The sequence below is a fragment of the Jaculus jaculus genome, chromosome 4 (assembly GCF_020740685.1).
Source record: "Jaculus jaculus isolate mJacJac1 chromosome 4, mJacJac1.mat.Y.cur, whole genome shotgun sequence".
Classification (NCBI taxonomy): Eukaryota; Metazoa; Chordata; class Mammalia; order Rodentia; family Dipodidae; genus Jaculus; species Jaculus jaculus.
This window is the reverse complement of record NC_059105.1, coordinates 42,513,160-42,538,761: the sequence shown is the minus strand read 5'-3', so window position 1 is coordinate 42,538,761 and position 25,602 is coordinate 42,513,160. Positions and strand designations below refer to the sequence as shown.

Genomic DNA, 25,602 nt, shown 5'->3' with positions numbered 1-25,602 from the left:
GATATAGAACTCACATGTTTCAATATTTTCATTTAAATGAACATTGCATGCGGTGACTGCATTGTAAGTACTTGGCCTTGAAAAAAAATCTTAAAAATTTTTTTCGTTGTTGTTTTTTGAGGTAAGGTCTCACTCTAGTTCAGGCTGACCTGGAATTCACTATGTCGTCTCAGGGTGGCCTCCAACTCACTGCAATCCTCCTACTTCTGCCTCCCAAGTGCTAGGATTAAAGGCGTGCACCACCACGCCTGGCTAATTTTTGGTTTTCTGTGGTAGGATCTCACTTTAGCTCAGGCTGACCTGGAATTCACTACGTAGTCTCAGGGTGGCCTCGAACTTACAGTGATCCTCATACCTCTGCTTCCTGGGTGCTGGGAGTTAAGCTGTGAGGCACCACACCTGGCTACTTGACCTATTGTTAGTCTAGTGTAATAGTTTTCAACATACTATTCAATATATTTACTTTATAAAAAAGTAACCACAATTGTTAGTACTTGCATATCAGATCTCAATTTATCTAGGGTCAATTCTGTCCCCTAGATGAAGGTTAATAAAAACTGCATGAATCCAAAAGAATTTGCGACCAAACCTACCCTTATTTTTATCTTGATTGGACTTAATTCCAAATGTCAAAATAATTTAGTCCATAATAACTCTAGGGTATGAAGAATTTACCTTAAATTGCTTCCCTGTTTACTCAACTCTTTTTATTTTTGCACTTTAAAAGTCAGCATACAACGTCATAGGCGTCATCACAGCGCTTTCGTGATGCTATGTTTGGGCTCCTCCTACCCTCCTCCTCTCCTCCCTCCCTGCACTTTTCTGCACCCGTGCGCTCCAGGATTCTGTTTTCCGCTTTCATGTCACATGCATTCTGTTACCCTCTCCATCTTCTTCCTGTGGCCCCCTTTCTACTTTCATGATTATACTTACATTCTCTCCCACAGAAATACACATTTAGAAAAATTAGAAGCTAGGATCTCATAAGAGAACATATGATATTTATCTTCTGGGTTACTTCAGTTAATATAGTAATTTCCAAATCCATTGATTTTCCCTCAAATTTCAAAATTTCATTTTTATTCATGGGTGAATACAATTCCATTGTGTACAATCTGTTGATAGACAGGCCTCCCTTTACTTGCTATTGTGAATAGAGCAGAAATAAGCATGGATATACAAGTATCTCTGCGGTCAGATAGAGTTCACTGAACTCTTAAGCTCTGAGTTGTGACTTTCCAGAGTGGGAGTTCCTCAAAAGGCAAGAAGCCCATCTTCTCCATGCCATGCAAATGTTAAGAATCTGCTTGCCAGCACTCTGTGCCTTTGGAGTATCCAGTTCCTTTGTTTGATGTTGCTGATGACACTAAAACGACATCCTTAAAACGTACTATTAAAATGTAACAAAACCGCAAAAGGGAGTATTTTCTCAACTCCACACATGTATGTGTACATGCATGCATGTATTTGTAAATATGTAAAGTGCAATGACGAATTGTTGAATGTATTTTTTCAAGACAAAGTTATCATATCAATATATTTTTTTAATTAAAAAAATTTTTTTGGTGGCTCATGCCTTTAATTCTAGCAGAGGTAGAAGGATCACTATGAGTTCGAAGCCAGCCTAGGACTACAGAGTAAGAGAGTGAGTACCAGGTTTAGTCTGCCTCAAAAACAAACAAACAAACAAACAAACAAACAAACAAACAAATGGGACTGAGGAGATGGCTCAGCAGTTACTAGCACTTTCTTACAAAGCCTGCTGACCTCGATCACTTCCCCCTACGCAGGTGTAACCAGGTGCACAAAGTGACAAGTGTCTGGAGGTCTTCCAAGGGGCAAGCAGTCCACTTCTTTCTCTGTCTCTCTCTGTTTTTCTCTCTCTCTCTCTTTTTTTAAAAAAGTTTTTATTAGCATTTTCCATGATTATAAAAAAAAATCCCATGGTAATTCCCTCCCTCCCCCAGCCCCTCATATCAATATTATAACAGAAACACTTCAGTGTATAATCAAGAGGAAAAAACTGAGAAAAGAATAGAAAGAAATAAAAGTACATTCAATCATAAACGACTGCCTAAAATCAAACTTTGGCAGGTTTACTGGTACCATATCAACATTGAAAAATCAAAAAAAATACCATACACTGGTCATAAACGACTAGGAAATATGACTTTTAAAAAAGTAACATTTATAAGCACTCAACTATAGGTGAGTTAAGAAAGCTAACAAAAGACTTGTCAAACTCTTTTTGAAGAAAGATAACCTTTTTTTTTTTTTTCTATAGATGGAAATAAAAGAAGAACTAAACAAATGGAGAGATGTACTGTGTTCATGGATGGAAAGACTCAGGATTATGAAATACTTAAATGCCCCAAAGTAACTTTCATATTGAATGAAAATGTAGTGAAAGACCAACATGGGAATTTCACAGTACCAAGCAAGTTGAATTATAAAAATTGTATCTATAAAATAAACACTGGCTTGTGGAGATAGTTCAGGTGGCAAAGTGCTTGCCTTATATGGATGGGGACCTGAGTTTGATCCAAAGAATCCATGTTAAAAAAAAGGTGTAGTGGTGTGTGTGTGTAATCCCAGCTGGGGGGAGTGGGGGAAGGAGGCAGAGACAGGCAGATCTCAGGCTTGCTGGCCAGCCAATCTAGCCTAGTTAGGTGAGTTTCAAGCCAGTGAAAGGTCATCTCAAAACATGTGGTTAGCACCCAAGAAATGATACCTAAGATTGTCCTTTGGTCTCTACATCCAATGCAAACAATGCACATATACCTACACACACACACACACACACACACACACACACGCACACACACGTGTATGTACACACATAGCAGAGCATCTGTCCTATCAGAATTCAAGGCTAGCTCATTATAAAGTCATAATAATTAAAACAATTGGGCAGGGTAAACAAATAAGGGCTCAGAAACAGACCCACTACCAGACACTTGGCATTTGATATAGAACTCATTTCAAGACACAAAGGGGATAGATTTGTTTAACACAGGAGTAACACTTTTTTTTTTGTTTTGTTTTTTTGAGGTAGGGTCTCACTCTAGCCCCGGCTGACCTGGAATTCACTATGGAGTCTCAGGGTGGCCTTGAACTCACAGTGATCCTCCTACCTCTGCCTCCCGAGTGCTGGGATTAAAGGCGTGCGCCACCACGCCCGGCTAGGAGTTATACTTTTAAGATCTAGCTGTGAAAAGCAGGAACAGTAACATTAGAACAATAATAAAATAAAAGGTTATCTATATTGTTGTAATTAAATTATTTTAAAAACATGATAAAAAGTTTAAACTGTAAAGGGAAACATTAACTCACTTGTCAACATTTAAATAAAGAACACAAAATCATATCTTTTTCATTTTTATATAAGAAAAACGTCAATGGAGAAGCTATAAACTGAAAGAATAAATTAATAATGTACAAAATCATGTAATGAACTCCAGAAAAACACAGATCACTCATATAGGAAAAATGCACAAAGCATATAAGTAGGCAACTGATAGAAAAAATAGGAAGGAATAATAAATATATAAAAAAATGTTCAAATTTACCAGTAATTAGACAAATGAAAAGTAAAATTAAGGCTACTGTATAATAACAATTGGAAAAAATATAAAAGATTAGTAATCTTGTCAGGTGTGGTGGTGCACACCTTTAATCCCAGCACTCGGGAGGCAGATGTAGAAGGATCATCATGAGTTCAAGGCCAGTGTGAGAATACATAGTGAATTCCAGGTCAGCCTGGGTTAGAGTGAGACTATTTCAAAAAACCCAAAACCAAAAACCAAAAAAGACAAGACTGGTAATCTTAAGAGCTAACACTCTCATATACCATCGCTAGAGTGTAAAGTGGTACACTTTCTAAAGCTATCTGCCAAAATTTTATGAATGTGAAATTCCAATTCTATGTATATTCTAGTCTGGACCACAGTATACTAGGGGAACACAAATTTTTCCTAGTGTTGTATATGCACAGATGTAGAAGTATCAATTTTCACATCCTAAACTTATTTGCCTATCAATGTTTATTTTTCTTTTCAACACTTCCCTTTCATATCATACTTTCCTTTTTCTTTAAAAAATACTATTTATTTGCAAATGTATGTGTGGGGAATGGGTGCACCAGGGCCTTTTGTTGCTGCAAATGAACTCCATGCATCACTTTGTGCGTCTGGCTTTACGTGGGTACTGGGGAATCAAACCCAAGCTGTCAGGCTTTGCAAGCAAGTGCCTTAACTGCTGAGTTATCTCTCCAGCCCATATTTTCCCTTTCTTTTCTTTTTTTTGTTTGTTTTCTTGAGGTAGGGTCTCACTCTGACCCAGGCTGACCTGGAATTCACTATGTAGTCTCAGGGTGACCTTGAACTCATGGCAATCCTATTTCTGCCTCCCGAGTGCTGGGATTAAAGGTGTGTGCCACCACGCCTGGCTCTATTTTTCCTTTCCTAAAAAGGGGTGCACTTAGAGCCAGGCATGGTGGTAAATGCCTTAAATCTTGGCACTTCGGAAGCTTACTGTTAGAAAATTTTGATTTTATTAGTAAACTAAGTTGCACAATATTCGTTTTCAATTATTAAAATAAAGCTGAACATATAGGCACAGAGTTTTGATAATGAAACATTTAAAGCAAATCTATATTATATGGTGTGCCTAAATTATTTAAACTTATGATAAACACAGCAAAATGTTAACATTTGTCAAAATTGGACAGTAGGGTAGGTTTTAGTTGTATTTGAAATATATATACAAAAAGCAAATGCTGGGCTGGGGAGATGGTTCAGTGGTTAAAGGGACTTGGCTGGAAAGCCTGCAGGCCAGGGTTCAGTTCACCAGCACCTACACAAAACCAGCCGCACGAACTTGCACATGCACCTGGAGTTCATTTGCAGTGAAAAGAAGTCCTGGAGCACCTATGCTCTCTCTCAGCTTGCAAATAAATAAAATTAAACAAACAAACAAACAATAAATCAGGGCTGGAGAGATTGCTTAGTGGTTAAGGCACTTTCCTACAAAGCCAAAGGAACAGGTTCAATTCCCTAGGATCCATGTAACCAGAATGCACAAGGTGGCACATGTGTCTGGAGTTTGTTTCCAGCAGCTAGAGACCCTGGCATACACATTCCCTCTCTCTCCCCCTCTTTTTATCTGCCTCTTTCTCTCTCTCAAATAAATAAATAAAAAGTCACACAAAGAACAAACACTTAAAATATTTGGTAGAAGGTGCTGGGAAGATGGCTCAGCAGTTAAAGGCACTTGCTTGCAAAGCCTGCTGGCCTGGGTTCAATTTCTAAGCCATCTACATAAACCAGATGCAAAAAGCAGTACAAGCATCTGGCATTCACTTAAAGTGGCAAGATACTGTGGTGTGTCTATAAACACATACATACACATACACACATGCACATGCGCTCAAGTAAACAAATAAATTTGGTAGTAATAGGTGGAAATTTTTTCTGAAATAAAATTACTTACAGGCCAAGGTGGTGGGACAGAAGTTACCTCTGGAGTATGAAAATAAGCAACACCATTATGGTAAGTGTAAGGATATCCAGTTGAGGTTGTTAGATACATTGTTCCAGCAGCTGGCATTATACTGGAACCTAAGACAAAGATTAAAGAATAAAAATTGAAATGGTGCTGGGATTAGAGGCGTGCATAACCATTTCTGGTTTTATGTGGTGTTGGAAAAGTACACTACCAACTGAGTTATAATTCCCAGCCCCATTCAGATTCTAATGCCAGTTTAATGAGATGCAGAATAATTCAGATTATCAGATAGATCACTATTTTTATAAATACATGTTATGTATAATTTTGAGAACCTAAACATTATCAGCAGTACAGTTTCTAAATCCTCACTAGACCTCTGTAAATGTTCCAAGGTGATAGAGGCAGAGAGGCTGGAGGAGATTCCCTGAAGACTTGGTGCTTCCTCTTACTCATTCTCTGGCTTTACTATTATATTAGCAAGCATTTATTCAGTTATGACTTCACTCTTTTATCTCCACTCTCCCTTTATGATGACTGCTGCTATTAAAAACATAACCTTAGAACTTTATTACCTAGTCTGCAGGCTCCACCTCTCTTTTGGTCAGTCTGTACACACACACACACACACAACTCCCCAAATTTCACTTATCATTTTGTTATGGTGGAAAATTTATACATGAATCAAATTAGGTTACTTGTCTGCCAAGGCTATATAAATTACTAGAACTCATAGTGTTCTTTCCATTATAGCAGTGTCTCTCAAATTTCAATATAAACTGGAATCACCTAGTTTATTTAAATATAAACTCCAGGGATCTATTTCTATAGACTTTAATTTAGTATGTCTGAGGTAGGGACCACCAATTTGCATTTTGAAGAGCCCCCAAGTGAACTGACACCAGTTGCAAAGCATACTTAAGCAGCACTGGCCTACCACCTTAAGTAAGACTAACATCTGTCAGTTTTTCTGTCTTCACTGCATTTCATGTAATGTTGTAATGTCATTCTGTTTATTTTTTCATTTGAGAATCTGATAAAAACTATGGATCTTTATCATAAATATATACAACTGAATAAGGAGTTTGTATATCTTCCCTCAAAGATCATTAATGAACCTACTAAGCAAATAAATACATTTTTGTGTGTGTTTGTGTGGGTGTTGTGGACATGTTGGGTCCACTTGTGTGTGCGGGTGCATGTGGAGGCCAGAGGTTGGTGTCAGGTGCCTTCCTTCTCAACCTTGTTTACTAAGACAAAGTCTCTCACTTGAAACTCAGAGCTCAATGATCTGTCTAGTCTATCTAGAGTTTGCCCAAGGGATCTCCTGTCACTGCTTACTGGGTGCTGGAATGACAGGCTGGCCACCTCTCCTGCCCAACATTTACATGAATCCAAACTTTGGTCCTCACGCTTGTGTGGCAAGCACTTTGCCAAATGAGCCATCTCCCTCCCCAGCCCCAATAAGTACAGTTCAGTGCATAGTATTATAGGACATTTAATTAGGCCCTGATAATAAAGTGAAAAATTAAAAAAATAGACATAATATATTCTCTATCTCCATAGAAGTTAGGTTTTGATAGTGGAAGCAACCATTAGATATTTCCACAGTTAATTAGTTAAGTTTTTGACAAGTACATAAAGAATAGTGTATAATAGGGTGTAATCCTAAGTAGAGCAGAGTCCTATACTGAACATTCAAATCACTTTATATGTAATTACATAAAAATGAATCTCTCCACACATATGGAACATTTGTCCAGAAATGATAAGTGAAATTTGAGATGGGTTTCAAAGATAGAATGGAATGGCAAGGAGTATCCTAGGTAAAGCAAACAGAAAACCAGTTCTGAGAAGTGAGGTAGTTTTAGGATGGAGAGAGCTAGCCAAGGTCCCATAGATGAGAAGAGCAGCTGAAAACAAGCTGGGAGTAAGATGGTGTGTGCTTCTCAAGGAACATTCTGGCTGTCTTGTATGTGATTGGGAGGTGGCAGACTGCAGCATTCGGACAGACCAGTTAGGATGGTTTTCTAGCAATCAAGACAAGAAAAAATAACTGGGATTAGGGAGTTCATAAAATTAGAAAGAAATGAGAGATTAAAAAAAACTTAAGAAACTCATTATTTTGTAAATATGTTTTGTACCTACTTTTCTTTGCAGAAAAAAGTAAATTAGCTTTAAATTTAAGTAGTCTTAGATTTGAAATGTAATGTTACCACTCACCATTTGGGTAAACAGATTAGAAAAGGCATGAGTTGAACATGGCGATGTTCTCATAGAATTAATTTCATTCAAACATTTGTTTTTTTGGGAAACATCTGTATTCAAATAAACAGTATGACATAGAAGAAAATGCAAATTATGCATGAGGTTTTTACATAAACTGAGACTTTAAAGAAAATTTGTAATTCCAGTTTAAGACCCACAACTGGCTGAGGTTAATTCTCTTCTGCCATTAAGAGTATTTGAACATTGGGGCTGGAGAGATGGCTTAATGGTTAAGTGCTTGCCTGTGAAGCCTAATGACCTGGGTTTGAGGCTCGATTCCCCAGGACCCACGTAAGCCAGATACACAAGGTGGTGCATACATCTGGAGTTCATTTGCAGTGGCTGGAGGCCCTGAAGTGCCCATTCTCTATCTATCTGCCTCTTCCTCTCTGTGTCTGTTGTTCTCAAAAAAAAAAAAAAGAGTATTTAAACATTAACTGGTTTTTAAAAAACTGACCTTCCCTGTCTAATAATTCCTCTTAGGTTGTCAAGATTTCATGAAGCAACCTGGACGTGGTGGTATACACTTTTAATCCCAAGGAGGCAGAGGTAGGAGGATTGCCATGAGTTCAAGGCCATCCTGAGAATACATAGTGAATTTCACGTCAGCCTGGGCTAGAGTGAGACCTTACCTTGAAAAACAGAAACAGAAACAAAAACAAATTCATGAAGCAAATGAAAATTTGTAACACTGACTGGATTATTCTGGGAAGGCTAATTGTATGTTGGAAAGCATTCACCATAGATCATGGGCTAAAGAACTGCTAATGTACATTACAGTTTAAGTCTTGAAACTAACAACAGTAATTGAGAATATTTAGAATTTTGCCATACTTAGTGCAATTCATTTTGAAATGAATTGTTGGGTCAAAATGAAAATTAGTATCTGTTAACTTCTAAGATAGCAGAACAGTTCACATGAGTACAATTCATCATTAATCTGTTAACAGATAGAATTGTTTTGTTTGTTTTTTGAGGTAGGATCTTGCTCTAGTCCAAGCTGCCCTGAATTCACTACGTAGTCTCAGGTTCCCCCAAACTCACATAGATCCTCCTATCTTGGCATCCAGAGTGTGGGATTAAAGGCATGCACCACCATGCCCAACACATAAAGTGTTTTGACATCCCAGTAGACACTTGGAATACTCTTAAGCAACATTATTTATCCACATTGTTCCTTACTGTCCCAACTATGATGTATTAATTTCTGGTAGAAACATTATATATATTAAATTTTCTAAAATAATTATAAAAGAAACATGATATTTTAATGAATGCCTATTAAAGTCTAGTATTTCACAAAATGACCATGAAAAAATATTAAAAAATAGATGAGTTCTCAATACATACGAGGGATCCCTACTTGTTGTTTTCTTATAGCTGGACCAATATTCAGCTTCTTATCCTTATAATTAAGTTTTTCAGCCTAAAATAAAGAAAATGCTTTATTATCTTGTCATTATTATTTATGAGAAAAGCCAGTAAAAAGTAATTTTTAAAAATCCAGACTAGCATTTTCATACTTTTAACAGTTCAAAGGACCAAGTTTTTGGATTCAAATAACCTGATTCTGAATCTTTGTTTCAATGCACTCAACTTAAAAAAATTTTTTCTTTATGAGAAAGAGAGATAGAATATATAAATGTGTTCACAAGGGCTTCCAACCACTGCCAATGAACTCCAGACAAATGTGTCAACATGTGCATCTGGCTTACATGGGTTCTGGGGAATTGAACCTGGGTCCTTAGGCTTTGCAGGCAAGCACCTTAACCACTAAGCCATCTCTGTAGCCCCTGAAGTTACATTCTTACTTGTGAGAATCAGTCTTCATGATTTATTGATTCTGTATTGCAATTTTAGGGCTTGAGAGATGGCTCAGCAGTTAAAGGTGCTTGCTTGTACTGCAATCTGTCTGTTCACTAAAGGTTATTTGTAACCCTGAAACCAGTTATTTGTGGTGATTCCAAGGTCATTACTGGACACGTGCAGAAAAGTGTGGTTGCTTGACACACAAGTTCCCAGCTAAGATCACCCAAGGTGATGCTCTTTCTTGTTTTGGCTGCCATTTAATTAACAGATGTCCTTTTCATACCCTATTTGGCACCATCATTTTTTAATTGCATGCTTTTTGCTAGTGATTTTGTTGTTTAAATTGGCTATGGTGGTTTGAGTGTAAGAAATGCCCCCATGTGGTTGTGATTAAACCTCATACCCAGCCCCCAGCAGGCGGAGCCCGTGGGAGGTGGATCTTGAGGTTTATTAGTCCAGCCCTGCTGGGTGTGCGCATTGGTGAGCTCACTCTTGCTGCCCTTGCCCTGCTGCTTGATGTGTGACGCTGTCAGCCTGCTCTGCTGCGCTTTCTCCATTATGATGAAACGGAAATAAACCCTTTTCTCCCATAAGTTCCTTTTGGTCAGGTTTTTTTTTTTTTTTTTTTTGTCCCAGCAAGAGAAGGTAACTGCTATAGATTCCCAAGTGTAGTGCTGAAGTTCTAGCTAGTATTCCTAAGTACAAGGACACTGTCATATGTCTTATGGGCAAGGTGTGCTTACATGCTTAACTTAGGCATGAATTATAATGCCATTGGCCATCAAGTCAACGTTAATGAATCAACAATCCATTAAATATGGTATCTGTTATGCTGTGGACATTAAGTATCCCCCCAAAAGGACCATGCATTGAAGGCTTGGCTCCCAATAGATAGATATAACCACTGAGAGGTGACTGAATAATAAAGACTCTGATCCAATCAAAGGATTACATAACTTGAAGGTGTTACTGGGGCTTATGGGACTTTTGGAAGTGAGGCCTAGTTGGAGGAAGTAGGTCATTGGAGGCATGTTCTCATGCTTTGTCTTTTTAAAAAATTTTGTGTGTGTGGGGTTGGCATGCCAGGGCTTCTAGCCCCTGTAATTGGACTCCAGGCACATGCACCATCTTGTATGCATGTGTGACCTTGAGTGCTTGTGTCACATTGTGCATCTGGCTTATGTGGGACCTGGAGAGTCAAACATGAGTGCAGGCAAGCACCTTAGCCATTAAGCTATCTCTCCAGCCCTGGAGGTGTGTTCTTGTGCTCTGTGTTATGCTAGGCCCTGCCCTCAGTTACTCTCTGTGTCTCTACTGTTGAATGAGCAACTTCTTTTGTCCCATACATTACCACGATGTTCTACCTTGGTCAAAGGCTGAAACTTCTGAAACTGTGAGCCAAAAATCCTTCCATCTTTTAAACTGTCTCTCCAAGGAACTTACAAAACGTAACTAGTGGTAGAACACATCTTTAATCCCAGCACTGCGGAGGCAGAGGTAGGAGGATCACCATGAGTTTGAGGCCAGTCTGAGACTACATAGTGAATTCCAGGTCAGCCTGAGCTAGAGTGAGATACTACCTCAAAAAATCAAAAAACAAACAACAAAAAAGAATTTACTATGATATGATTTAAAAATATATAATGCAAACTATACCTTTTTCAGAAAAAGTTAAATGTTATATTTGCTATAATTTAAAAGCTACCACAGTGAACTTCAGGCAATGAGCTTTTGCTGTGCATGCTCTTAACTTATATAGTTTTTCATAGAAGGCAAATAATCTTAGGTAACTTTATTCTAGGATTTTACATTGCTACTTTTTCTATTTCCCCTCTCTCCTTTTTCTCCTTTCTTTCTTTCCTCTCTTCACCAGGATGATCTGGAACTCACTCTCCAGCCCAGGGTGGCCTTAAGGTCTTTACTACCTCAAGCCTCTTTGAGTGCTGGGATTGAAGGCATAGTCCACCATGCTCAGCAACAATGTTTCTTTTTTTAAATTTTTAAACTTTTATTTTTATTTATTTATTTGAGAGAGAGAGAGAGGAGAGGAGAGGTAGAAGATGGGTGTGTCAGGGCCTCCAGCTGTTGCAAACGAACTCCAGACTCATACACCACTTTGTGCATCTGGCTTATGTGGTTCTGGGGAATTGAACCTGGGTCCTTTGGTTTGTAGGCAAGTGCTTTAACCACTAAGCCATCTCTCCAGCCCCAGTGTTTCTTTAAAATTAAAAAAAAATATTAACACAAAATAAAGTGAAACATTACCAGTTCACAATCATACTCATGTAATGGCTTGGGAATTTGTTCTTCAGACCACTTCTTAGAGGCCAATGGCAATCTTAAGATGGATAGTATTTTTCTTGTAAATGATCATTGTACTCGTGTTCGACCATTAAACATCTTAAGAGATTACTTTCAAATAAAGAAGTCCCAAAAATGAAGTTAAATTCACCAAGACATCTTACCTCTTGTAAAATTTTTTGTGCATCTTCTTGTGTTTCAAAAGTGATGAAACCATACCTAAACAAATACATTAATTTATTTGAATATTATATTACTTTTTATTTTGTAGTACTGAACATTAAACACAGGACTTTAGACATGCTAGTTAAGTACTTTATCATGGAGTTACATTCCCAACCCTATATTAAAATTTTTGTTTTTTATTTTTCCGAGGTAGGGTCTTACTCTAGTCCAGGCTGACCTGGGACTCACTCTGTACTTCCAAGGCTGGCTTCCAATTCACTGTGATCCTACTGTCTCTGCCACCTACATGCTCTGATTAAAGGCATGCATCATCATGCCCGGCTAAAGTTTTCTTGCTTTTTAAGAACGGACCTGTGAAGTACTCCTTTTATGTTTCACTAGCATAAGAATCATAGTGTTGTACCACTGCCTCCTCTTTTCAAAGTGAAGGGGACTGAGAGACTAGTCAGTGATCTTAACAGTTTCAACCCTTGAGCGATATGTGAGGCAAGAAAAACACAAGACATTCATGGTCTAGCTTAAAATTTGGAATGCAACAAATTTTAGCTCAGAGCAGTAGGCTTGTCTGTCTCTCTTTCAGCTTCCCTTTTGCTCCCCTCCCAGCCCCCCAAGTTGGAGACCAAACCTAGGACCTTTGCTAGGCAGGAGAATGTGAATACCACAGAAAACAACAGAAAAAGTTTGGCTTTAAGGAATCAAAACAGAAAAAAAAAGTCTGTCAAAAGTTAAAAAAAACAAAACAAAACATTGCAGGCTTTGAAAAGATAGCTCAGGGGTTAGAGGTGAGGGCTTGTATAACATGCCAGCTCATAAGCCAGACGCAGAAAGTATTGTAAGTGTTTGGTGTTTGTTTGCAGTGACAAGAGGCAGTGCTGTCCACTCCCTTGCCTACTACACATGCAAGTAAATTTTTCAAAAATTAAGTAGCTTTTAAAAAACATTACTTTCTGGAAAGTAACTCTTTTTTAAAAATAGTACTTATTTTATTTGAGAGAGATATGACAGAGAATGGGTACGCTAGGGCCTCTTGCCACTACATAACAAATTCAGACACATGTGCACTTTGCATGGGTACTAGAGAATGATCCCCGGGTTAGCAAGCTTTGCAAGCGAGTGACTTTAACCACTGAGCCATCTTTCTGGGCCCCCAAATAAAATATTTTAAAATATATTTTATTTATTTATTTGAGAGAAAGAGGCAGAAAGAGAGAGAGGGGAAGAGAATGGGCACACCAGGGCCTCCAGCCACTGCAAATGAACTCCAGACACATGCACCCCCTTGTGCATCTGGCTTACATGGGTCCTGGGGAAATGAACCGAGGTCCTTTGGCTTTGCAGGCAAACTCCTTAACCGCTAAACCAGCCCTGAAATATCTTAAAATAATAAATTTCTTGTTGGGTGTGGTGGCGCACGCCTTTAGTCCCAGCACTCTGGAGGCAGAGGTAGTAGGATCACCCGGAGTTCAAGACCACCCTGAGAATACAGAGTGACTTCCAGGTCAGCCTGGGCTAGAGTGAGACCTTATCTCGAAAAAAAAAAAATTCCTACATTTGTATACAAATTCATTAATAGTGCATTCCCAAACGATATCAATTAAAATACACACAGCCTAGATTTTATGTGATTTTTTACTTATGATTTTTACATTCAAGTACAATTCATATGATGTTCAAGATAGATGTTTGTAATCCTAGCACCCAGCAAACTGAAGCAGGATTCTTTTTAAAATTTTTTTTTTTTTAACTTTTTTGAAGTAGGGTCTTGCTGTTGCTTAGGCTGACCTGGAATTCACTATGTAATCTCAGGGGGCCTGGAGCTCATGGTGATCCTCTTACCTCTGCCTTCTGTGTGCTGGGATTAAAAGCATACACCACCACATCCGGCTCTGAAGCAGGATTTTGAGTTCCAGGTCAGATAGCATTAGCAAAATCTTGTTTCAAAAGAAAAAAAAAAAAAAAAGCCTGGGCTAGGGTGAAACCTCCCCTTGAAAAACATAAACAAATAACAACAACAAAATTTAAAAAAAGTGTAAATACATGGTCATGTCATGTGAAAAAGCCAAACTAGAGGAAAAAAACAGTAACATGTAAAGCTACAAAAGCATAATTTCTGATAACAAAACTCACGAGTAATGCTAAATACAGTTTTCTAACTCACAATGATTGTAGCATATGCTTTATTTTTTGTTTAAAGTTTATTTTTTCAGAGGTGGGCATCAAAAAGAAGGCCTCATGCACTCTAGTAAGTTTTACATGATCACAAAGGCATCTTTGGTGTGTTTGTGTGTGAGGGCAGCTGGGCACAACATGGCACTCATGGAGAGGTCAGAGCCCTCCGCTTTCTCACCCACAGTCATCTCCCCACTGTCTTTTTAAACAATGGAATTTGTCTCATCTGTTTGCCCAAACATTAAAGAATTGTTTTACAGTATTTTTTTTTTTTTCTGGTAGAACACACCACCCAGTGGAAAGTGGATAAAATACAGTTTACATTATCATTTTTTCAAATGTCTGAAACAGCATTATTAAGCTTTTTTGTCTGCATCATTATTTTTGCTTTTTGGTTAGCGTACTAAAGTTTCATCATTGTATTTTCATGCACGTGTTTCATCATATGTTAGTCACACTGACGTCCCTGTTACCCTTTCTTGTGTTCTCTTTCCCCTTCTTGCTGGTCTTTTCTTTAGATAGTCCCCCTTTGGCTTTCTTCATGTCTCATACATTTATGTATATGCATGCATGCACACATGCATTCTGTGCAGGACAAAGCATGCAGTATTAGTCCTTTTTCAGCCCAGTACCTTTTCTTTCTTCCTTCCTTCTAGTCCTATTCATTCCCTCAAATAGTCCTCTTCACGCATTATTTTCTGAGCAGTTGTAGTCCTTTTCAAGAAGCCTTGGACTATGCCTGCATCTTGGAGTAGTTTACCTATGATTTCACTGAGCAGCTTCAAAGTTTTAAGTCTTAACAATAAATAAAGGCTTCCATCCATTTTGAATTGATTTTTGTGTAGGGAGGAGGCAGGGATAGTTTCACTTTTCTATGCATGGATATAGTTTTCTCAGCAACATTTGTTGAAGGGCTGTTTTTTCTCCAACGTATGGGTTCCTTGTGTACTTTATTACACTGAAAATCACGTGGTTCTAGCTTCCTGGGTTTATTCAGAGTCCTTCATTCTGGTCTTTTAGTCTATGTATTTTTGTTCTTATGGCTCTACAGCAGTGGTGTCCAACTTGTGATCCACTGGCTACACACAGCCAAAATATTTTTGCATGCAAACCAACACAGATTGTAAATTTTCTTTTTCTTTTTTTGAAAGAGAGGGAGGGAGAGAAAGAGGCAGAGAGAGAGAGAATGAAAATGGGTACCAGGACAGCATGCTGCAGGTGAACTCCAGATGTGTATGCCCCCTTATGGTGCATGTGTGACATTGCATGCTTGCATCTGGTGTCTGGCTACGTGAGACCTGGAGGTTTGAACATAAATTCTTAGGCTTTGCTGTCAAGAGCCTTCACCACTAAATTATTCCTCCAGCCTGTGAATTTCTTTAAAACACATTTCTTTTGGCAATTCCTTTGTAACTCAACTGTACAGTTCATGAGGGTGAACTACTTTGCACATGATATTATGCAAAATAAATGTATGTATACTTCTATTTGTACACATGTATGGCTTCAATTTACAAGGATGTATGGCTTCCAGCATGTTATCTTCCAAGTTCAGGCAGTTGGATTGGCACCACCAAATATTGTATGTTCTTGTGGACTTGGTGAGTGAAACACTATTGTACACATTAGGCTCTTAATGTCACTTAGAAGACAGATAATATTCTTGCTTTGTTTGAGGTAGGGTTTCATTCTATCTCAAGCTGACCTGGAACTCAGTCTGTAGTCATGCTAGCCTGTAGTTCACAGCCATCCTCCTACCTCTGCTTACCAAGTTCTAGGATTAAAGGCGTGTGCCACTAAGGCCAGCTCAGATAAGTATTCTTATTTGACAAAGTAATGTTCTCTCTTTGGTTAAGCTTCATGCCACACTTATTGAATCCTCTTTGTATTGTAAGTAAGTCTTTAACTGCTGAGCTATCTTTCCAGTCCTTCCTGTTTATATTGTATAAGCAACTGAGTGGTAGAAAGTCCAAAGCTTGCTTTCTATTTTCCTGTTACTTTTCATAATATATAGACTTTTATGTATGTATTATTTTTAAAAATTTTTTTGTTTATTTATTGGACAGCGACAGAAAGGGGGGGGACAGAAGGGAGGGAGGGAGGGAGGGAGGATGAGAGAGAGAGAATGGGCGTGCCAGGGTTTCCAGCTACTGCAAACGAACTCCAGATGCATGCACCACCTTGTGCATTTGGCTTATGTGGGTCCTGGGGAATCGAGCCTCAAACCTGGGTCCTTAGGTTTCACAGGCAACGGCTTAACCACTAAGCCATCTCCCCAGCCCCATGCATGTATTATTTTTTAAATCTCAGCATGGCTACAATGTCTGAAAACAAAACCCTCAAAAAAGAAAAAAAATCACAGATGAAGGAAAATCTTTCAATAAAAGATGACTGCTTTTTTATTAAGGCAAGTAGCATTCTTCTTAATCTGTAGGGGATTTGTGCAAGTTTTCAGAGTATAATTTGAAAAGGCATTATTATGCAAAAACATGTTGCTAAATTTCAGTGTACAAAGGGTTGTGTTATAAGGACAAAATAGAGTAAGACTGATATTACTGCTCATTTAAATGAGCTAAACATGCATCTTCAAGGTGAAAAACAACTTATAAATACAATTTTCAAATCACTAGTGTTCCAAATGAAAGTGAAATTATGGCAAGCTCAAATGAAGACAAACAATTTAAGCATTATGACATTTTGGCTAAACACAGCTCTGTGAATAGTGAAGAATATGTAGCTTTGCCTTTTAATTTTGTATAAGAATTTGAAAGCATGTTTCAAGATTTTTGGGAAAGTATTTTTGTATATTTGTGACTGGATTTTTAGTTGACACAAATGTATTACCTGCCATTTTTTCAAATGGAATACATACAGCTGCATCTGACATTCAACTTACAGAAGAGTTTAATTATGCCTCTTTGCAGAGTTCACAGGTCCTACCCTCCCAGAGACAAATGTCCCCTGCTTCGTGATCACGCCTTACTCTTTCTTGTCAATGGTTTTCGGCAGCACCTGCATTTGTGAGCAACTGTTTCCCAGGATGAAGCAGCGAGAGGAAATTAGAACAAAATATCTGATGAGCACCTTGAGAACTCCCTGAGAACTGCAGTTACTTCCAGGGGGCCAGATGCTGACGTGTTTGTTTCTTCAATACAGTGTCAAATAGCCACTAGTTTTATGTTGATCCATTTATTTACTTTTATAATAAAAATATTTTAGAAAAATCAATGAAGTTTTATTATTCAGATACATCTATTTTCTTCTTCTTCTTTTATTTTTTTAAGGTAGGGTCTTCCTCTAGCCCAGGCTGACCTGAAATTAGTTTTAGGCTGGCTTAGAACTCACAGTGATCTTCCTACCTCACACTCCTGAGTGCTGGGATTAAAGGCATGTGCTGCCATGCTAGGACAGAGAGGGAGGGAGGGAAAGACAGAGAGAGAACACCAGGAATTCCAGCTCTGCAAACGAACTCCAGAAGCATGCACTACAGGGCATCTGGCTTTACATGGGTACTGGTGAATTGAACTAAGATCATTAGGCTTTCTGGGCAAGTGCCTTCACCATTGAGCCATCTCTCCAAACCTTATTTTCTTTATTAGTGATCACAAACTGCTTAATAAGATAAAAGACTCTCTGATGGGGCACTACATAATTGGGATTTTTATGTGAGGATTTTTTTCCTATTTATTTATTTTATTTATTTTTACCTGTAATAGCCCCCTCCCTCATCAGCTTTTGCTAGTCTTGCTATATTTAATATTTACCCAAGACAATTCTCTTTTGTCCAATGTTACCAGAGAAGTCAAAAGGTCAGACACCCTTGCTCGATAGTATACTTTGAAATCAGGCATTGTAATGCCTCCAGCTTTTGCTGAAGAGTTGTTTCAGCTGTTAAAGGCAGAGAGAGAGAGAATGGGCGTGCACAAAGTGATGCTTGCTTCTGGAGTACATTTACAGCAGCACAAAGCCCTTATGTATCCATTATCTCTCTCTCTTTGCAAATAAATAAATAACAATGAAAATTTCTTTATATAAAAAATAGTCTAGGGATAGAGATGGCTTAGCAGTTAAGGCAATTGCCTGCAATGACTAAGAACTCATGTTCAAATCTCCAGGTCCCATGTAGCCAGACACACTGTGAGAGAGAGAGAGAGAGAGAGAGAGAGAGAGAGAGAGAGAGGGAGAGAGGGAGGGAGGGAGGGAGGGAGGGAGAGAGAATGGGCTCACCAGGACCTCTAGCCACTGCAAATGAACTCCAGACACATATGAAACCTTGTGCATCTGGCTTACAGGAGTCCTGGGGAAGCAAACCTGGGTCTTTAGGTTTCACAGGCAAGCACCTTAAACACTAAGCCATTCTTCTGCCCTTGATTTTTAAAAAAATGTTAGCACTCATAGCTACAAAGTTTCCTCTTAGAATGGCCTTTGCTGGATCTCTGAGGTCCTGCTTAAGTTATGCCTTCACTTTTATTTGATTCTAGGAGTCAAATTTCTGAACAAATCTTCAATGGCCGAGATACCATTTAAAATGTGCAATTCAGGGCTGGAGAGATGGCTTAGTGGTTAAGACATTTGACTGCAAAACCAAAGGACCCAGGTTCAATTCCCCAGAACCCACACAAGCCAGCTCACAAGCATGCATCTGGGGTTTGTTTACAGCAGCTGAAGGCCCTGGACTGCCTATTCTCTCTATCTGCCTCTCTTTCTCTCTCTGAAATATATAGAAATGAATAAAAATTAAAAAATGTGCAGCTCAGTCTCTATGTATTCATGTTTATCATGCTATTAATTGCTAGTTTTATTGTATTATATAATCTGAAATAAAAATTATTTTTTAAATATTTGCTGAGATAATTATAACCAAATATGTGACCTATTTTACAGAAAGTTCCATAATATCCATAGAACATGATGCATCCCTAAGCTGTTAGATGGCTTATTCTGTAGAAGTCTGTTAACTGCAGTGTGCTTTAATTTTGAAGCTTTTGTTGAGTTTTTTATCCAGATCTGTTGATCAAAGTGGGTCACTCACATCACCCATTATTATTTTATCTTAACCTACCTGCCCCCTTTTGAAAAAAAACAGTATTTTTATTTATTTGTTTACAAACAGAGTGATAAAGAGAAAACAGACAGAGAGACTGGGCATGCCAGGGCCTTCAGCCACTGCAAATGAGCTCCAGATGCATGTGCCACTTTGTGCAGGTGGCTTATGTGGGTACTGGGGAATTGAACCCAGGTCATTAGGCTTTGCAGGCAAGTGCCTTAACCATTCAGATGTCTCTTCAGCCCACCCTACGTGCCCAGCTTTGTGAATTGTATACACCAATGGTCAGTGCATATACATTTAATAACTATTATTCTCAGACATTTCCCTCTTTATCAGTATGTAGTGACATTTTTTTTTTTTTTTTTTGCCTCTTCTGAATAATTTTGGCTTGAAGACTTCATCAGATAGCAGGACAGTGATTCCTATTGACTTTCAGTTTCCATGGATACTAACCTTTTCCCTTTCAGTGTGTGTTTATTTTAATCAGTGAGGAGTGTTTCTTATAAATAAAAGTTAGATCTTACTCCTTAATAAAATTAATTTGTATGTTTTTTTTCAAGGCAGGGTCTTTCTCTAGCCCAGGCTGACCTGGAATTGACTATGTAGTCTCAGGGTGGCCTTGAACTCACAGCGATCCTCCTACCTCTACCTCCCGAGTGCTGGGATTAAAGGCATGCACCACACACTAATTTTTATCATTTTAATTGGAGAATTAATTCCATTTAAGAGAGGAAGTTGATGTTTTTTATAATTTTGTGGGCTGTTTTCCTAGTTGGTTCAGCTGGTCTTTTCCTTCTTCCATGTTCATGGTAGGGTGTGCTCCTTTCCTGAGCTGGACGTATTCTTTGCTAGTTCTCCTTTGTTTATCTATTCCTGCAATGGGATTGGTCCTGTTCTTATATTCTAATGACTGACACTTTCTTCCTCCTGTCTGTTTAGTATTCCTTTAAATATTTGTAATGCTGGCTTGCTGATCATGTTTCATTCATGCTTGCTGCGAAATGCCTTTTCTTTTCTCAGAGAGAGTGAGAGAGAGAGAGGGAGGGAGGGAGGAAGAGAGAGAGGGAGGGAGGGAGAGAGGGAGAGAGGGAGGGGGGGGAGGAGAGAGAGAGAATTGGCATGCCCGGGTCTCAGCCACTGAAATTGAACTCTAGATGCTTACGCCACCTAGTGTGCATATGTGACCTTGCACTTGCCTCACCTTTGTACATCTGGCTAACAAGAGATTTGGAGAATCAAACATGGGTCCTTAGGCTTTTCAGGCAAGCACCTTAACCACTGAGCCATCTCTCTAGCCAAGATGCTTTTTTTTTTGTTTTGTTTTTTGAGGTAGGGTTCTTGCTGTAGCTCAGGCTGACCTAGAATTCACTATGTAGTTTCAGGCTAGTCTCAAACTCACAGCAGTCCTCTTACCTCTGCCTCTCATGTGCTGGGCTTAAAGGTGTGCACCACCATGCCCTGCTGAAATGTCTTATTTCTCTATTGATTCCAAGACAACGTGGATAGAGTAATCTTGTTCATAAATGTTTTTCAACCTTCAAAATACATAGCCTTCCTTACTTTTAGGGTTTCTGCTTCAATATCTGTTTTATTCTGATGCATTTACTTTTGTAACTGAGTTGGCATTTTTTTTTTCTTGCAGCTTAAATATTATTTCTTTGTTCTGTAGTGCTGGCATTTACGCAGGTGTGCTGGGCAGAGGTACTTTTGGTCATATCTAATTTAGGTTCTAAAGCCTCTTGTGCTTGGATGTCCATTTCCTTTTCTAAATTTGGCATTTTTTTTTTGTGATTTTTGGAATATGGTCTCTATGTCTTGTTTTAAAAATTTATTAACTAGCCACTTCAGATCCTTCTTCTACCTCATGGATTCCTTTTAAAACAACATTTTAGGGCTGGAGAGATGGCTTAGTGGTTAAGGCATTTGCCAGCGAAACCTAAAGACCCAGGTTTGATTCCCCAGTACCCATGTAAGCTGGGTGCACAAAGTGGTGCATGTGTTTGGGGTTCATTTGCAGTAGCTGGAGGCCCTTGACATGCCCATTCTCTCTCTCTCTCTAGTAAATACACAAAATAAAAATATTAAGAAACATTTTAACTAATTAATTATTTTTATTTTTATTTTTTTGTTTTTCAAGGTAGGGTTTTACTCTAGCTCAGGCTGACATGGAATTCATTATGTAGTCTCAGGGTGGCCTTGAACTCAGGGCAATCCTCCTACCTCTGACTCCCAAGTGCTGGGATTAAAGTCATGTGCCACCACGCCCAGCTCTTGTTTTGTTTCTTTATTGATATTGTACAATAAATAAAAAAATCTGTAAACAAAATTAAATGTAAGATGAATACAAATCATACAGGCTTTTTTGAAAATAAAGCATGAAGAATATAGTAAAAAAGAAAACAAGATAAATATAAGAAACTAAAAGAACAACAAATAAGACAAAATATTGGAGTGTTTTTTTTTCTGGATCCTCTAATATTGAAGGGGTCATGGGCAGTTGAAGGTCATATCACCTGTTTTCTAGCATTTAGGAGCCTATACTGGCCAAGAGTTAAGATGTTCCCTTTAGGACTGTCTCCCTTTGTACCAGTAGCCTCAGTGGCCATAGCTGGATTTGAGTCTGTGGGCAAGGTAGGTTCTCCCACGCTCCAGAAACTCCTCAGTTTTCACTCCCCACATGGAGGAGTGAGGCAAGGTCAGGCATGTCTGTAACCCCAGTACTGTGGGGAGCAGAGGCCAGAGAATTTCCAGGGCTCAAGACAGAATGATAGCTCTGGGATTAGTAAAAGTTGCTAGCTCAAATAAGAAAGGGCCAGAAGAGTGATGGAGTGGGACATATGATGTTCCTCTCTAGCCACTGAAGTTGCTTATGAGCACACATGAGCAATACATGTGTTTAGACCTCCCCCTACACCACACCATAGTACACATAGGTGCAAAACTAAAATTAAAAATGAATAAGCTCCCACATTAAGGAATATTACAGAAGTCTTTTCCATCTCACTAAAACACAGACACATAGTCCCATTCACACACAAACAAATACCATGGAGGTCAAATGGAGGCCAAAAAACAGAAGGTGTTAAATTTTCTATCAAAACATGGAGACAGGACTGGAGAGATTGCTCAGTGGTTAAAGGTACTCGCTTGCAATGTCTGACAGCCTGGGTTTCATGTCCTGGTACCCATGTAAAGTCAGATTCAAAAAATGGTACATATGTAAGGAGTTCATTTGCAGTGGCAGGAGGCCCTGGTGTGCCCATTCTCTTCCTCTCAAATAAATAGGAGATAAAATAAATTAAGAAGAAATAAATAGGAGAGAAAATAAATTAATAATCCAATAAAATATAACTATTAATTCTATATGTTATCAATAATGATACTAACCCTTTGGACACTCCTGCTCTGTCATTTACAATCTTCACTTCCTTTACAGACCCATACTGGGAAAAAAATTTTCTTAAGTCATTTTCATTTGTCTAATGGCATAAAAAGAAAAGATTAAGAAACATTTATTAATAAAAGATGAAACAACTCTCATGCTTGTTTTATTTTATTTTTTTTGTTTTCCGAGGTAGGATCTTGCTCTAGCTCAGGCTGACCTGGAATTCACTATGTAGTCTCAGGGTGGCCTTGAACTCAGGGCATTTTTCCTACCTCTGCCTCATGAGGGTTGGGATTAAAGGCGTGCATCACCACAGTGGATTTCATGCATTTTTGATATAGGAAAGTTTTAACAATAGCATAAAATAGCACGAAGAGTGCTGTTTGTCATTTAGCAGATAAAACCTCTAGGTTACTGAAATAGATGTATTGTACTTTATGTAGTAGCTGTATTGTTAAATTATTATATACAAATCAAAATACTCTTAGCTGAATTAGTTTAAGCTGCAAAGAAAGTTCACTATTTAACGTAATCCTCAGTGACTCCTGTTCTTTAGGTAGCCAGTTCTTTTTTTTTTAAGATAATTTTGATTAGATATGCTGTAAGTTCTGGTAGAATATGGGCCATACTACTGTGGACTAAGGGTGGCTAACCATTACAGCTGTAGATGGTCTATTCCAGTAACTTTATAATAATCAGCATAGTCTCCAAGAAGAATCAGGTCTTGGTACATGAATATGCTCCCCAAAACACTAGAATTTGTGATGACCATACAATGATTTAAGATTATTAGATATTTTATCTATATTCAATATATACTTAAGCTAAGTACAGACATTACAATGATATTCAAAATAAAAACTGGAATAATGTACAAGTTGATTTGGGAATATCTGGTTTATCTGAAATAGCCTGATTAAGACTCTTAACACCTTTCCGTAGATAAGAGTATTTGCAGTAAATTCATTGCAATTTCATTTTCTGGTTCAGTTGCAACTGTTTGCCTCCAAGAATAACTTTAAGTTTCCCTAAGGGAGAAAAATGTGTTCAATGTTTGAAAATGAGATGCCTTAGAGCACAGCTATGCATTTGACTTTAACTGTTAACCCCTACTTAAATATACTATTGGTTTTAAAAAAAATATTTTTATTTAGTTGAGAGAAATAGGCAGGTGGGGGGGGGGAGAGGGAGAGAGAGGATATGGGCGTATCAGGGCCTCTAGTTGCTGCAAATGAACTGCAGATGTATGTGCCCCCTTGTACAACCGGCTTAGTGGGTCCTGGGGAATGGGACCTGGGGCTTTTGGCTTTGCAGGAAAGCTCCTTAACTGCCAAGCCATCTCTCCAGCCCTATTGGTTCTTTTTATTGCCAAAAGAAAGTCTTCTAAAGTGGGCAGTGACAAACATGAAATCTAAGATTAGGAGAATCCTTCTCAATTTCAACAAACAAAATGGAATCATTGCTAGAATAAAGATTAATGGTAGAATTTCTTTTTCTATTTTTAAAAGTTTCTTTATTTTTTTCAAGACAGGATTTCACTCTAGCCAAGTTGACCTAGAATTCACTTTGCAGCCTCAGAATGGTGTCAAACTCACGGTGATCCTCCTACTTCTGAATCCTGAATGTTGGGATTAAAGGTATGTGTCATCATGCCCAGCTCAATATTTGATTTTTTTTTTTTTTTCCTTTCAAGGTAGGGTCTTCCTCTAGCCCAGGCTGAAGGCTGACCTTGAATTTACTATGTAGTCTCAGGGTGGCCTCAAACTCATGGTGATTCTCCTGCCTCTGACTCCTGAGTGCTGGGATCAAAGGCATGTGCCACCATGCCCAGCTTCAATATTCGGTTTTTAAGAAAAAAATTAATTTAAATGATTCTTTGATAAAAGAATTACTAGCTTGATTCTGACCTAAGGAGAAAACCAAGATGATTTATCATTAAGAGGCATAGTTTGAGACTATTTGCAACTACAGTAAACTTTTCTTGCTAGTAATTATCTGCAGTTTCAAAAACGACATCAGCCTAAGAGAAAGGACCCTTAGTGGTTAGCTGGGCTGCATAGAAACAATGGCCTGTATAATTAACAATGTTAATGGGCTTTATTAAGTTAGTTAGAGTGACCTGGTTGTACAAATGTTTGTGTTCACCTTAAAACTTACTTTAAAGTACACTATGATGTTGTAATATAAATGAATTCTGAACAGACATATCCAGAATATTTTCCATAGGCACATGAATCTTCCCCCCTCCCCCAGCCCCAAGGTAGGGTTTTGCTCTAGCTCAGGTCAATCTTTTAAAAAATAAACCATATAAGTATATGTATATGAATATATAAACTTTTAGTGAAGAAATCATATTACTTAACTACTTAAGTAGGAAAAAAGTACATTTACACAAAGTGTCAAATAGTATGCCCAATGGCACAAGGATATATTTTTTTTTTGTCAAAAAAGCCTCTCCTCTCTCTCTCAAATAAATAAAAAATATAAATTTAAGGGCTGGAGGGACGGCTTAGTGGTTAAGGCACTTGCCTGCAAAACCAAAGGACCCAGGTTCGATTCCCCAGGACCTATGAAAGACAGACGTACGAGGTGGCACATGCATCTGGGGTTCATTTACAGCAGCTAGAGGCCCTGGCATGCCCATATTCTCTCTCTCTCAAATAAATAAATCAAAACAAGTTCTAAAAAAATTTAAAAAGAGGGGGCTGGAGATATGCCTCAGCAGTTAAAGCACTTGCCCGAAAAGCCCAAGGACCCGGGTTTGATTCCCTAGTACCCACGTAAAGCCAGATGCACAAGGTGGCACATGTGTTTGACGTTCATTTGCAGTGGCTAGAGGTCGTGGTGTGTCCATTCTCTCTGTCTCTTTCTCTCTCAGATAAATAAATAGTAAAATTTTAAGAAGCCCTTTCCTTATAATTTTTCTGTA

The 25,602-nt window shown here is 38.4% G+C and overlaps 1 protein-coding gene across 1 annotated transcript in view; it reads right to left on the bottom strand.

Moving 5' to 3' along the window:
• The window catches only part of Boll (boule homolog, RNA binding protein), a 40,289-nt gene that overhangs the window by 10,077 nt on the left and 4,610 nt on the right, over positions 1–25,602 (bottom strand). The window contains exons 3-6 of the mRNA XM_045148255.1: positions 22,676–22,767; positions 12,048–12,102; positions 9,124–9,199; positions 5,491–5,618 (exon numbers count right to left, since the gene is read on the bottom strand). Coding sequence (XP_045004190.1) covers positions 5,491–5,618; positions 9,124–9,199; positions 12,048–12,102; positions 22,676–22,767 — 351 coding nt within the window. The remainder of the gene's footprint in view (positions 1–5,490; positions 5,619–9,123; positions 9,200–12,047; positions 12,103–22,675; positions 22,768–25,602) is intronic.